At 38.7% G+C, this 15,280-nt stretch overlaps 1 protein-coding gene across 1 annotated transcript; it reads left to right on the forward strand.

Moving 5' to 3' along the window:
• Window positions 1-4,416: 4,416 nt before the first annotated feature.
• On the forward strand, window positions 4,417-5,733 carry LOC148085104 (uncharacterized). Its single transcript, XM_087781484.1, has one exon. The coding sequence runs from the start codon at window positions 4,417-4,419 to the stop codon at window positions 5,731-5,733; it is 1,317 nt and encodes a 438-aa protein (XP_087637610.1).
• Window positions 5,734-15,280: the final 9,547 nt, after the last annotated feature.

Raw genomic sequence — 15,280 nt, forward strand, 5'->3', positions numbered from 1 at the left:
ATTCGAAGCGTTTCAAATTCAATATAAATCAATTCGTAGCATTTTAAATTCAATATAAAACAATTCAAAGCGATTTAAATTAAATATAAAACAATTTGAAGCCTTTTAAATTCAATATAAAACAATTAAAATGGATTTATATTAAATATAAAACAATTCAAAGCATTTTAAATTCAATATAAAACAATTCGAATCGTTTTAAATTCAATATAAAACAATTCGAAGCGTTTTAAATTCAATATAAAACAATTAAAAGCGATTTAAATTCAATATAAAACAATTTGAAGCGTTTTAAATGCTATATAAAACAATTCAAAGCATTTTAAATTCAATATAAATCAATTCGTAGCATTTTAAATTCAATACAAAAAAACAAAAGCAAACAAATATCGAGTTACTGAATCACACATAAACCATCAGGTGACGTCATCACTGCTGCATCAGTTCAGATATTTTCATGACAAAGTATTAACTTTGTTTTAACATCTTAAACTATATCTCATGATCAATCAGTAGATTCTGACGTCAAAGGATTGAAACAGAAACGATAGTTCACTCTGATCATGGGAACATGGTGAGCAAAGACACTTTGACTGTTCATCTGAAGCTTCTTCTGGACCTGACTGGACTCCCGTCAGGTGAAGCAAAAACTCTTCAAAAACGCTTCATCGCCTCGTCCTGTTTTTCACACTCTATGAAAGTAAACCATGGCTGAAGCATCCGAGGAACAACAAGTTAGTTTTTCCTTCTTCACGATGACAAACCGACCCAATGTAAGAAGTTCTGCCTGATACCAATATCAGGTTTATTTTAAAGCCAGGATTGCGAAACATTTCCAAGAAAGAAGAAAAAAACGAGTGTTTTCTGCCGCGATGTTTATCATCGTCCACGTCACTGATGCGTTGACACTTCGGCTGTTTGATGTTTGTTTCTCTCTCTTTCTAGCAGTGAGATTAGATGAGCTCAACCTAAATTCTACCTAACCTAACGTCAGGATCACAAAGTTCCAAGAGCCTCAACAAAGACACGAGACTCTTCATCAACTTCTTCGCACCTGAAAACATTTGTTTCCTCCTTTTTTTGATCCCCTGAAAATATCGAACTTTTTTAATACTTCTGGTTTTTATCAACACAAACATACTTTAGTGTCACACACCAATAGTGTTGTTGCCTCAAGTGGTTTTCGTGCTGTCGACTGCAATCATTCTCCTCAACTGTTGTTCAAGAGGATCTTAACACTAAATATAGTTGAACATCTTTCAACTGATGGGGGAATTTTGATCAATTTCACCGATTTATTGTTTTAACTGTGATTCTTATACATCCGTCGTATTCTGATGCTGGTCGTTGTTAAACCTCGATGTTCATCTGCCAAGTTAAAGCTGAATTTACGAATATTTAGGAATCAATGTTTTTTATATAACTAACACATCTTGTGTTGTCTGTGTGTGAAAATACATGATGTGAACCACAATTGTGTTTCATCATTTCTTCTTCCTTCTGCACTGAACGAGTGAGAATCAGAATCTATTGTCATTGCACATAGTAGAACCAAATTAAAGTGCAGCATCCAGACGGTGCACATGACGACACTTTTTCCAAGTAAAAGAATATCAAAGAAGGTTTAAAAAGATGAGTAAAAAGTAAGAAACAAAGATAAATAGAGAAGCAGCAGAGGTCAGAGGTTTTATAATATTGTCTCGTTATTAAAAGTGCAATGTTTTTTATTGATCCTTATTTGTGTTTATTCACTTCACGTATTCGCCCGGGTGTCATCCTATTTCTACCGGGAGCTCTGACACTCGGTACCCTAAAAAAACAGTCTTGGATCTCTTGACCCGCTTCGGTTTTGGAACTCGAAAGTTCGTCCCAATTGTTGAAGAAGTGCACTGATTGGTCCCTGATGGCTGTCAAAAGCACTACCGAATTTCCCCTCGCGGGACTAATAAGGGATTCTATCTCCGCCCCATCGTCAGGGCTTCACGTCATCATCAACATGGCCGACGCGGAGGCCGATGCTAGCGATGCTAGTAGCTTGATCGAACAGGAAGCCCACGCTAGAAAAACTAGTAGCTTGATCGAACAGGAAGCCGACGCTTAGCGATACTAGTAGCTTGATCGAACAGGAAGCCGACGCTTAGCGATACTAGTAGCTTGATCGAACAGGAAGCCGACGCTTAGCAATACTAGTAGCTTGATTGAACAGGAAGCCGGCGCTAGCGATACTAGTAGCTTGATCGAACAGGAAGCCGACGCTTAGCGATACTAGTAGCTTGATCGAACAGGAAGCCGACGCTTAGCGATACTAGTAGCTTGATTGAACAGGAAGCCGGCGCTAGCGATACTAGTAGCTTGATCGAACAGAAGGCGACGCTAGCGATACTAGTAGCTTGATCGAACAGGAAGCCGACGCTTAGCGATACTAGTAGCTTGATCGAACAGGAAGCCGGCGCTAGCGATACTAGTAGCTTGATCGAACAGGAAGCCGACGCTTAGCGATACTAGTAGCTTGATCGAACAGAAGGCGACGCTAGCGATACTAGTAGCTTGATCGAACAGGAAGCCGACGCTAGCGATACTAGTAGCTTGATCGAACAGAAGGCGACGCTAGCGATACTAGTAGCTTGATCGAACAGGAAGCTGACGCTAGCGATACTAGTAGCTTGATCGAACAGGAAGCCGACGCTAGCGATACTAGTAGCTTGATCGAACAGGAAGCTGACGCTAGCGATACTAGTAGCTTGATCGAACAGGAAGCCGACGCTAGCGATACTAGTAGCTTGATCGAAAAGGAAGCCGACGCTAGCGATACTAGTAGCTTGATCGAACAGGAAGCCGACGCTTAGCGATACTAGTAGCTTGATCGAACAGGAAGCCGACGCTTAGCGATACTAGTAGCTTGATCGAACAGGAAGCCGGCGCTAGCGATACTAGTAGCTTGATCGAACAGGAAGCCGACGCTAGCGATACTAGTAGCTTGATCGAACAGGAAGCCGGCGCTAGCGATACTAGTAGCTTGATCGAACAGGAAGCCGGCGCTAGCGATACTAGTAGCTTGATCGAACAGGAAGCCGACGCTAGCGATACTAGTAGCTTGATCGAACAGGAAGCCGACGCTTAGCGATACTAGTAGCTTGATCGAACAGGAAGCCGATGCTTAGCGATACTAGTAGCTTGATCGAACAGGAAGCCGACGCTTAGCGATACTAGTAGCTTGATTGAACAGGAAGCCGGCGCTAGCGATACTAGTAGCTTGATCGAACAGGAAGCCGACGCTTAGCGATACTAGTAGCTTGATCGAACAGGAAGCCGACGCTTAGCGATACTAGTAGCTTGATTGAACAGGAAGCCAGCGCTAGCGATACTAATAGCTTGATCGAACAGGAAGCCGACGCTAGCGATACTAGTAGCTTGATCGAACAGGAAGCCGACGCTAACGATAGTAGTAGCTTGATCGAACAGGAAGCCGACGCTTAGCGATACTAGTAGCTTGATCGAACAGGAAGCCGGCGCTAGCGATACTAGTAGCTTGATCGAACAGGAAGCCGGCGCTAGCGAGCAGCTTCTCCTCCATGTTGTTGTTCCTGAGGATCCTCAGAAAGTAAAGTCGCTGCTGGACCTTCTTGACTATTGTAGTGGTGTTTGTAATTCAGGAGAAATCCTCTAAGATATGTGTGCCAAGAAATCTGAAACTCTTTCCACAGTCTCCATTAATCAGCAGGGGTCGGGGGGTCCGCCCTGAACACATTGGCAGTGTTGGAGAAAACGGACGTCAGTGTTTACAGTCACAAGGTTAATTGACTTTTGTCTGTCTGGTTATTCACTTGTGCTTTGGCTAACAATGGAATCAAGTCAGAGAAGCTGTGGAGCTCACCATCGTAGTGTTGCCGACGGCAAGCGTTGACGGTGGACGAGGACGCAAAAGTGACGCAAATGGTGTGAAAACTAACATATAATGAAAAGTTCACGTAGTTTCCACTAGACTCCACATTAGCTCGGACCGAATAGTGATTGATCTTTTTTTTTCTCACATTTTTGACAGGTTTGTTTCTGAGACGACTTGCCGGTCATTTTTGAAAGAAGTTAAAAAACACGACTTTTATGCTATTATATGCCTTTAAATGGTGCCGATGTAATGCTAATATTTTTAAAAGTTCCAGGTTTTGAGAAAATGTACTGATAAAAGTGAAAAATTGAACGAAGAAATAATTAGGTTTTGAGCTGAACTGCGTTAAAATAGTGTGAATTATGTTGAGTTCACAACAGTCTCCGTTGAAGCTTCACACCTGATAAAGCTAACAGGAAATAGCATGCAGAACATCCAGTTCTACCGATAGGAGGTGAGAAGCTGCTGATGGTGAAGAGATTGACATCATGAAGTCGCAGCAGAGTCGACTCTCACTCACAGACGCAGACATGGCTGCACTGATCCTGCTGCTGGTGGCGTTCTTCTCCAACAACATCCACGCTGAGATCCTCAAGATGGAAGGATTGTCTCATCACTTCATCCTGAACAAAACAGCTGATGACGTCTGCTTGCTCTCAAGATGGATCGGTGAGGAGAAGGAACTTCTGTGGAACTCTTCACAGCATCACAACTCCAGTCTGCAGACAGAAGCTTCTTATGAAATATACCCTCTGAGGGTTTCAGACTCGGGTCAGTACCAAGAACAGTGCTGGACCCAGAACAACGTGACGCACGAGAGGAACACCACTCTCCTGGTTTGTGACACACGAAAGATGAGACGTCAGTACTTGAGACCTTATGTTGGACAGACACTTGAGCTGAACTGTGACAGTGCGGGACCAAACCAGAGTGTCCAGTGGGCTCTATGTCAATATAACCACAGAACAAAATATGGTGATTTAGCTTTAATCGATGATGAAACATCTTTAATGTACAAACTACAGCAAGTGAAGAACAAAACATCTCTTCTGGTAACGTTTGACCTAAGTTCTAGTTCGGTCGATTATTACTGTCTGGAGAAGAACCATCAGAGCTGTGAACTACTGGAAGAGTTTTTTAGTTTTATAGAGCCAACTTACATTCACAGCTCGGTGGGAGAGAGTCTGGAGCTGAACTGCTCTGACATCACTGGAAACAAACCACACGTGTGGAAGATTAAATCAGTGACAGAAGATGAAGAGAGTCACAACTACACTCTGATGTTTCCATCACTGACCTTGAACCACACAGGTAAATACATCTGTGATCGCAGTGATCAGTTTGATTATTATTACTACCTGTATGTGTGTCCTGAGTCCGACCCGCCTGCTGAGGTGTTCTTCACTGGAGGAGAAAACGTGACTCTACAATGCGGCTACTGGAAACAGCCTGATGACATTGAGTGGTTCATGAAGACAAACAGAACTGAAGGAAGACAATCATCTGTATTAGAAGAAGAACAAGAAGACATAATCCCTCACACCGACACAAGCCTGGTGATCACTAACATCTCTCTGGAAGACAGCGGAGAGTTTTGGTGTGTGATTACGAAAGACGATCGTTGTGTGCTCAGATCTAAGACCCTTGTAAAGTTCGGAGAGCCAGAGGTTGATCACCATCTAGTAAGGTCTGTGCTGCTCAGTGTTGTGATCTTTATGATGTGTGTTATTGTTGTCGTTGTGGTCTGGAGGAGCAGGAGTAGAGAGCAACTCCGAGTACCTGTGGAGGAAGTGGAGATGTTGGAAGTGTCTCCAGCGTCAGCAGATGTTCAGCCAGAGACTCTCTGAGGCGTCAACATGATCCACGTGTGTTTGGATGAATATTTCTTTGACTGTTTGTTTGTAATCATTTTGACTCTTGTTTCCTTTTCGGTGTTAATAAAGTTTAACCTTTGACCTCAAATAAAAGACTCAAGTTTTCTTTCCGAAGAGATGAAGTCGATGAGATTGTCAGATATTATTCTGAATTTTTTTCTTCCTGTTTTTCTTTTTTCTGCTCCTCAGTCAAGCCGGGGTGTCATCCTATATTCAACGGGGGTTCCTACACTCGCTACCCTAAAAAAATAGTCTGGGATCGCTTCACCCTCTTCCGTTTGGAATTCGAAGATCAGGCAATGAAGGAATCACATGGTGCACGCTGGACGGAGGCCTCTTCCGATCGGATGACCCCTGGATGACCCTTCCGTACCGTGATCCAATCAGATCGCCTTATTATTCATGTCACCGTGTTGTTGTGTTGGGTTAGAAATCTGCCGCGAGGGCGAGAACGTCTTTCCCGGTAAGAGAAGCTTCCAGTGCCTCATGTTGCTCACGGTTTAGGTCTGAACGTCTAAATCAAGAACAGACGATCTGTTTGATCAAGCTTCTAGTATCGCTAGCGTGGTCTTCCTGTTCGATCAAGCTACTAGTATCGCTAGCGTCGTCTTCCTGTTCGATAAAGCTACTAGTATCGCTAGCGTCGTCTTCCTGTTCGATCAAGCTACTAGTGTCACTAGCGTACTCTTCCTGTTCGATAAAGCTACTAGTATCGCTAGCGTCGTCTTCCTGTTCGATAAAGCTACTAGTATCGCTAGCGTCGTCTTCCTGTTCGATCAAGCTACTAGTATCGCTAAGCGTCGGCTTCCTGTTCGATCAAGCTACTAGTATCGCTAGCGTCGTCTTCCTGTTCGATAAAGCTACTAGTATCGCTAGCGTCGTCTTCCTGTTCGATAAAGCTACTAGTATCGCTAGCGTCGTCTTCCTGTTCCATCAAGCTACTAGTATCGCTAGCGTCGTCTTCCTGTTCGATAAAGCTACTAGTATCGCTAGCGTCGTCTTCCTGTTCGATAAAGCTACTAGTATCGCTAGCGTCGTCTTCCTGTTCGATCAAGCTACTAGTGTCACTAGCGTACTCTTCCTGTTCGATAAAGCTACTAGTATCGCTAGCGTCGTCTTCCTGTTCGATAAAGCTACTAGTATCGCTAGCGTCGTCTTCCTGTTCCATCAAGCTACTAGTATCGCTAAGCGTCGGCTTCCTGTTCCATCAAGCTACTAGTATCGCTAGCGTCGTCTTCCTGTTCGATAAAGCTACTAGTATCGCTAGCGTCGTCTTCCTGTTCGATAAAGCTACTAGTATCGCTAGCGTCGTCTTCCTGTTCGATCAAGCTACTAGTGTCACTAGCGTACTCTTCCTGTTCGATAAAGCTACTAGTATCGCTAGCGTCGTCTTCCTGTTCGATAAAGCTACTAGTATCGCTAGCGTCGTCTTCCTGTTCGATCAAGCTACTAGTATCGCTAAGTGTCGGCTTCCTGTTCGATCAAGCTACTAGTATCGCTAGCGTCGTCTTCCTGTTCGATAAAGCTACTAGTATCGCTAGCGTCGTCTTCCTGTTCGATCAAGCTACTAGTATCGCTAGCGTCGGCTTCCTGCTCGATCAAGCTACTAGTGTCGCTAGCGTCGGCTTCCTGTTCGATCAAGCTACTAGTATCGCTAGCGTCGTCTTCCTGTTCGATAAAGCTACTAGTATCGCTAGCGTCGTCTTCCTGTTCGATCAAGCTACTAGTATCGCTAGCGTCGGCTTCCTGCTCGATCAAGCTACTAGTGTCGCTAGCGTCGGCTTCCTGTTCGATCAAGCTACTAGTATCGCTAGCGTCGGCTTCCTGTTCGATCAAGCTACTAGTGTCGCTAGCGTCGGCTTCCTGTTCGATCAAGCTACTAGTATCGCTAGCGTAGGCCTCCGCGTCGGCCATGTTGATGGGGCGGAGATAGCAGGGACCAATCAACTTTCGAATTGCAAAACGGAAGCAGGTCAAGAGATCCCAGGCTGTTTTTTTTAGGGTAGCTAGTGTAGGAGCCCCAGGTAGAAATCGGTTCACTTGGTACCATGAGGCGAGAGACAAAGATGTTCCAGAGAATCCAGTGACGACGCTTGATAATGAGAACAAAGTGTTTCTTTAATGTGTATTTGTAACATCTTTACCTTTGTTGCTAGTGTTGTGTATTCTCTCCAAAATCAAGTTCTGCTGTGTCAGTAAACATCAGTAGAAAGTGCTAAGTGTGTTAAATCAGTGGCAAAAAAAACAAACTACGATGTGTGTGTGACTGTGTTAGTTTCTAGATAATTAGACAAAAACATTTATGTGTATTTTATATTACTGTATGTGTGAATGTTTGTTATTGTGAATGTTTATATGTGTGTGAATGTATATGTGTGTGTAAATATTTACATGTCTTTTTGTCTATGAATTTCTATGTGTGTGTTTCTGTTTGAATGTTTAAGTATGTGTGTGAACTTTTAAGTGTGTGGGTGTTTGTGTGTCAATGTTTATTTGTGGTGTGTGTGTGTGTTTGTATGCGTGTAAATGTTTTATATGTATGACTGTCCAAGTGTGTAAGTGAGAGTTTGTGTGTCAATGTTTATTTGTGGTGTGTGTGTGTGTTTGTATGCGTGTAAATGTTTTATATGTATGACTGTCCAAGTGTGTACGTGAGAGTAAGTTTGTGTGTGTGTGAGTGAGTTTGAGTGTGTGTGATTGTGTGAGTAAGTGTGTGTGTGCGTGTATTTGTGTGTGAGAGAGAGAGGGTGTGACTGTGTTGTGTGTGTGTGTGTATGTGTGTCTCTTTTTGTGTGTGTGCGTGTTGGTGTGTAAATGTGTCTCTTTTTTTCGTGTGTTGGTGTCTAAGTGTTGGTGTGTCTCTCTCTGTGTATGAGAGTGTGTGTTATTGTGTGCGTGTTGGTGTGTAAGAGAGAGAGGGTGTGACTGTGGTGTGTGTGTGTGTGTATGTGTGTCTCTTTGTGTGTGTGTGCGTGTTGGTGTGTTAATGTGTTAATGTGTCTCTTTGTGTGTGTGTGTTGTTGTGTCTCTTTGCGTGTGTTTGTGAGTATCTAAGTGTGTGTGTGTTGGTGTTTCTTTCTGTGTGTGTGAGAGTGTGCGTGTGTGTGTATGTGCTTGTTGGTGTGTTAATGTGTCTCTTTGTGTGTGTGTGTTGTTGTGTCTCTTTGCGTGTGTGTGTGAGTATCTAAGTGTGTGTGTGTTGGTGTGTGTGAGAGTGTGCGTGTGTGTGTATGTGTGTGTTGGTGTGTAAGTGTCTCTTTGTGTGTGTGTAGGATCATGATACTGGTGTTCTTATCAGCAGAGTAATTGGGGTGACTTGAACATGTGACCTGTCGGGGGGGTAGAGTGGGGGTGCAGTGGAGTGTTGGGGTGTCACGGACCATCAGCACCAGAGACAATTCTGATTAGAGACGTTCCATCTGCATAAATTGCCGTCAGACATTTTTGCCAAAAGTGTCGGAGAATAAATCAAAACGCAGCGTCAAGAGAGTTCCAGGAAAATTGCTTCTCGATCAGAGAAAACAAACACGACAGGCTGGAGTCCCAGAGCGGTTCTGTTGGTTCTGGTCCAGCAGCACCACAACCACCTGTGGAGGACCCTCAGGATCCGTGCATGAGGAGTCTTCTCTGGGCTTCATGGAGAGCAGTAGGTAAGAGAAGGTCCAGAACCAGAGGGTGTTCTTCTCATCTGGACGGTTCTGAACCTGTGTGTTCCGGAACCTTCAGCCTCCGTGGTTCTGGTGGGTCATCAGGGCCCAACTGGGTTTCTGATGATTGTCAGCTGCTGGAGGACCAAAGAAAGTGTGTTCTGGTCCAGCAGCTCCGTTTACAAGCTTTAATTACGGTTCCATTAACAGTCCAGATCCATCAGAACACGAGGCTGACGAACCATGATCACGAGTCATCGGTGTGTGTCTGATGAAGGGTCAGAGGTCAGAGGTCGCAGCCCGCCACAAGGTCACAGTCATTTACAGCTAGTTCTGTTTATTACTGGTTATGTGTGTAAATGTTTACGTTAATATTTGTGCGTGTGTTAATATTTATGTTTGTGTGAATGTTGATGTTAATATTAGTGTGTGTGTTAATATTTATGTTTGTGTGAATGTTTATGTTAATATTAGTGTGTGTGTTAATATGTTTGTTTGTGTGAATGTTAATGTTAATATTAGTGTGTGTGTTAATATTTATGTTTGTGTGAATGTTTATGTTAATATTAGTGTGTGTGTGTGTTAATATTTATGTTTGTGTGAATGTTTATGTTAATATTAGTGTGTGTGTGTGTTAATATTTATGTTTGTGTGAATGTTTATGTTAATATTAGTGTGTGTGTTAATATTTAAGTTTGTGTGAATGTTATGTTAATATTAATGCGTGTGGTAATATTTATGTTTGTGTGAATGTTTAGGTTAATATTAGTGTGTTTGTTAATATTTATGTTTGTGTGAATGTTTATGTTAATATTAGTGTGTGTGTTAATATTAATGTGTGTGTGAATGTTTATGTTAATATTAGTGTGTGTGTGTTCATATTTATGTTTGTTTGAATGTTATGTTAATATTAGTGTGTGTGTTAATATTTATGTTTGTGTCAATGTTTATGTTAATATTAGTGTGTGTTAATATTTATGTTTGTGTGAATGTTTATGTTAATATTAGTGTGTGTGTGTTAATATTTATGTTTGTGTGAATGTTTATGTTAATATTAGTGTGGTGTTTATATTTATGTTTTTGTGAATGTTTATGTTTATATTAGTGTGTGTGTTAATATTTATGTTTTTGTGAATGTTTATGTTTATATTAGTGTATGTGTTAATATTTATGTTTTTGTGAATGTTTATGTTTATGTTAATATTAGTGTGTGTGTTTATATTTATGTCTGTGTGAATGTTTATGTTAATATTAGTGTGTGTTATTATTTATGTTTTTGTGAATGTTTATGTTAATATTAGTGTGTGTGTTAGTATTAATGTGTGTGTGAATTTTTATGTTTATATTAGTGTGTGTGTTAATATTTATGTTTTTGTGAATGTTTATGTTAATATTAGTGTGTGTGTTAATATTTATGTTTGTGTGAATGTTGATGTTAATATTAGTGTGTTTGTTAATATTTATGTTTGTGTGAATGTTTATGTTAATATTAGTGTGTGTGTTAGTATTAATGTGTGTGTGAATGTTTATGTTTATATTAGTGTGTGTGTTAATATTTATGTTTTTGTGAATGTTTATGTTAATATTAGTGTGTGTGTTAATATTTATGTTTGTGTGAATGTTTATGTTAATATTAGTGTGTGTGTTAATATTTATGTTTGTGTGAATGTTGATGTTAATATTAGTGTGTGTGTGTTAATATTTATGTTTGTGTGAATGTTTATGTTAATATTAGTGTGTATGTTTATATTTATGTTTTTGTGAATGTTTATGTTAATATTAGTGTGTGTTATTATTTATGTTTTTGTGAATGTTGATGTTAATATTAGTGTGTGTGTAAATATTTATGTTTGTGTGAATGTTGATGTTAATATTAGTGTGTTTGTTAATATTTATGTTCGTGTGAATGTTTATGTTAATATTAGTGTGTGTGTAAATATTTATGTTTGTGTGAATGTTGATGTTAATATTAGTGTGTGTGTTAATATTTATGTTTGTGTGAATGTTTATGTTAATGTTAGTGTGTGTGTTAATATTAATGTGTGTGTGAATGTTTATGTTAATATTAGTGTGTGTGTAAATATTTATGTTTGTGTGAATGTTATGTTAATATTAGTGTGTGTGTGAATGTTTATGTTAATATTAGTGTGTGTGTAAATATTTAAGTTTGTGTGAATGTTATGTTAATATTAGTGTGTGTGTAAATATTTATGTTTGTGTGAATGTTGATGTTAATATTAGTGTGTGTGTTAATATTTATGTTTGTGTGAATGTTGATGTTAATATTAGTGTGTTTGTTAATATTTATGTTCGTGTGAATGTTTATGTTAATATTAGTGTGTGTTATTATTTATGTTTTTGTGAATGTTGATGTTAATATTAGTGTGTGTGTAAATATTTATGTTTGTGTGAATGTTGATGTTAATATTAGTGTGTTTGTTAATATTTATGTTCGTGTGAATGTTTATGTTAATATTAGTGTGTGTGTAAATATTTATGTTTGTGTGAATGTTGATGTTAATATTAGTGTGTGTGTTAATATTTATGTTTGTGTGAATGTTTATGTTAATGTTAGTGTGTGTGTTAATATTAATGTGTGTGTGAATGTTTATGTTAATATTAGTGTGTGTGTAAATATTTATGTTTGTGTGAATGTTATGTTAATATTAGTGTGTGTGTGAATGTTTATGTTAATATTAGTGTGTGTGTAAATATTTAAGTTTGTGTGAATGTTATGTTAATATTAGTGTGTGTGTAAATATTTATGTTTGTGTGAATGTTGATGTTAATATTAGTGTGTGTGTTAATATTTATGTTTGTGTGAATGTTGATGTTAATATTAGTGTGTTTGTTAATATTTATGTTCGTGTGAATGTTTATGTTAATATTAGTGTGTGTGTAAATATTAATGTGTGTGTGAATGTTTATGTTAATATTAGTGTGTGTGTTAATATTAATGTGTGTGTGAATGTTTATGTTAATATTAGTGTGTGTGTGTTAATATTTATGTTCGTGTGAATGTTATGTTAATATTAGTGTGTGTGTTAATATTTATGTTCGTGTGAATGTTTATGTTAATATTAGTGTGTGTTATTATTTATGTTTTTGTGAATGTTGATGTTAATATTAGTGTGTGTGTAAATATTTATGTTTGTGTGAATGTTTATGTTAATATTAGTGTGTGTGTTAATATTTATGTTTGTGTGAATGTTTATGTTAATATTAGTGTGTGTGTTTATATTTATGTTTTTGTGAATGTTTATGTTTACATTAGTGTGTGTGTTTATATTTATGTCTGTGTGAATGTTTATGTTAATATTAGTGTGTGTGTTAATATTAATGTGTGTGTCAATGTTTATGTTAATATTAGTGTGTGTGTGTTAATATTTATGTTTGTTTGAATGTTTATGTGAATATTAGTGTGTGTGTTAATATTAATGTGTGTGTCAATGTTTATGTTAATATTAGTGTGTGTGTTTTAATATTTATGTTTGTTTGAATGTTTATGTTTATATTAGTGTGTGTGTTAATATTTATGTTTGTGTGAATGTTTATGTTAATATTAGTGTGTGTGTAAATATTTAAGTTTGTGTGAATGTTATGTTAATATTAGTGTGTGTGTAAATATTTATGTTTGTGTGAATGTTGATGTTAATATTAGTGTGTGTGTTAATATTTATGTTTGTGTGAATGTTGATGTTAATATTAGTGTGTTTGTTAATATTTATGTTCGTGTGAATGTTTATGTTAATATTAGTGTGTGTGTTAATATTAATGTGTGTGTGAATGTTTATGTTAATATTAGTGTGTGTGTTAATATTAATGTGTGTGTGAATGTTTATGTTAATATTAGTGTGTGTGTGTTAATATTTATGTTTGTTTGAATGTTATGTTAATATTAGTGTGTGTGTTAATATTTATGTTCGTGTGAATGTTTATGTTAATATTAGTGTGTGTTATTATTTATGTTTTTGTGAATGTTGATGTTAATATTAGTGTGTGTGTAAATATTTATGTTTGTGTGAATGTTTATGTTAATATTAGTGTGTGTGTTAATATTTATGTTAATATTAGTGTGTGTGTTAATATTTATGTTGTTGTGAATGTTTATGTTAATATTGGTGTGTGTGTTAATATTTATGTTTGTGTGAATGTTTATGTTAATATTAGTGTGTGTGTTTATATTTATGTTTTTGTGAATGTTTATGTTTATATTAGTGTGTGTGTTTATATTTATGTCTGTGTGAATGTTTATGTTAATATTAGTGTGTGTGTTAATATTAATGTGTGTGTGAATGTTTATGTTAATATTAGTGTGTGTGTGTTAATATTTATGTTTGTTTGAATGTTTATGTTAATATTAGTGTGTGTGTTAATATTAATGTGTGTGTCAATGTTTATGTTAATATTAGTGTGTGTGTGTTAATATTTATGTTTGTTTGAATGTTTATGTTTATATTAGTGTGTGTGTTAATATTTATGTTTGTGTGAATGTTTATGTTAATATTAGTGTGTGTGTTAATATTTATGTTTGTGTGAATGTTGATGTTAATATTAGTGTGTGTTATTATTTATGTTTTTGTGAATGTTGATGTTAATATTAGTGTGTGTGTTCATATTTACAGCATGTGTGTGTTCATATTTACAGCATGTGTGTGTTCATATTTACAGCATGTGTGTGTTCATATTTACAGCATGTGTGTGTTCATATTTACAGCATGTGTGTGTTCATATTTACAGCATGTGTGTGTTCATATTAATGCTTGTGTGACGACATATTTCTTCTCAGCAAGCCTCTGTTTACAAGGTAGAGCGAGAGCACCTACAGGGTCACAGGTGAGTCAGCGAGAGAGAGGAACCGTGAGAGACCTGGAGCGGATCCGTCGGCTTCTTTCCTTCTCTCTGCCAAAAACAAAGTTAGTTTCCTCCATGAGTACCAGAGGTCAGAGGTCGAATGAAAGGCGTCTCTTCCCTGAACCTCAGCTTCTAATCTTCATCTGAGAATCAAACAAGAGCCAGAAGAAAAAACACCGTCGTCTCAAATCCCTCTAAAGCTCTTATCGAATAAATGCTCAACACAATGAACCCGGCGCACTGGAACAGATGTAAACAAGGACACACACACTCTCCAGCACACACACACACTCTCCCACACACACACTTACACAAGCCCAGACTCACTCACACACACACTTACACAAGCCTAGACTCACACACACACTCTCCCACACATACACACACTTACACAAGCCCAGACTCACTCACACACACACACAGACACACACTCTTCCAGACATACACACACTTTCACAAGCCCAGACTCACTCACACACACACACAGACACACACTCTTCCAGACATACACACACTTACACAAGCCCAGACTCACTCACACACACACACTCCTGCCCACACAGACACACACTCCTGCCCACACAGACACACACTCCCACACACACAGACCCACTCAAACACACAACCACACATACACACACAAGCCAAGACCCACACACACATAATGTCCAACACACACGGACCCACTCACACATACACACACTTTGCTTTGTCTCTCTCGCGCACACACTCGCGCACACACTCGCCACACACTCGCGCACACACTCGCGCACACACTCGCCACACACTCGCGCACACACTCGCCACACACTCGCGCACACACTCGCGCACACACTCGCGCACACACTCGCGCACACACTCGCGCACACACTCGCCACACACTCGCGCACACACTCTCACACACACGTTGTGTGTCTCTCAGTCTCATTATCTGCAGCAGAGGCGCCTGCAGAAGATTCTCGACTCACAATTACACTTCGCTGTCAGACAATTTCACTCTTTTGTTTTCCAATTTGGAA

This window comes from Callionymus lyra, chromosome 2 (genome assembly GCF_982586985.1).
Source record: "Callionymus lyra chromosome 2, fCalLyr1.hap1.1, whole genome shotgun sequence".
Lineage (NCBI taxonomy): Eukaryota > Metazoa > Chordata > Actinopteri > Syngnathiformes > Callionymidae > Callionymus > Callionymus lyra.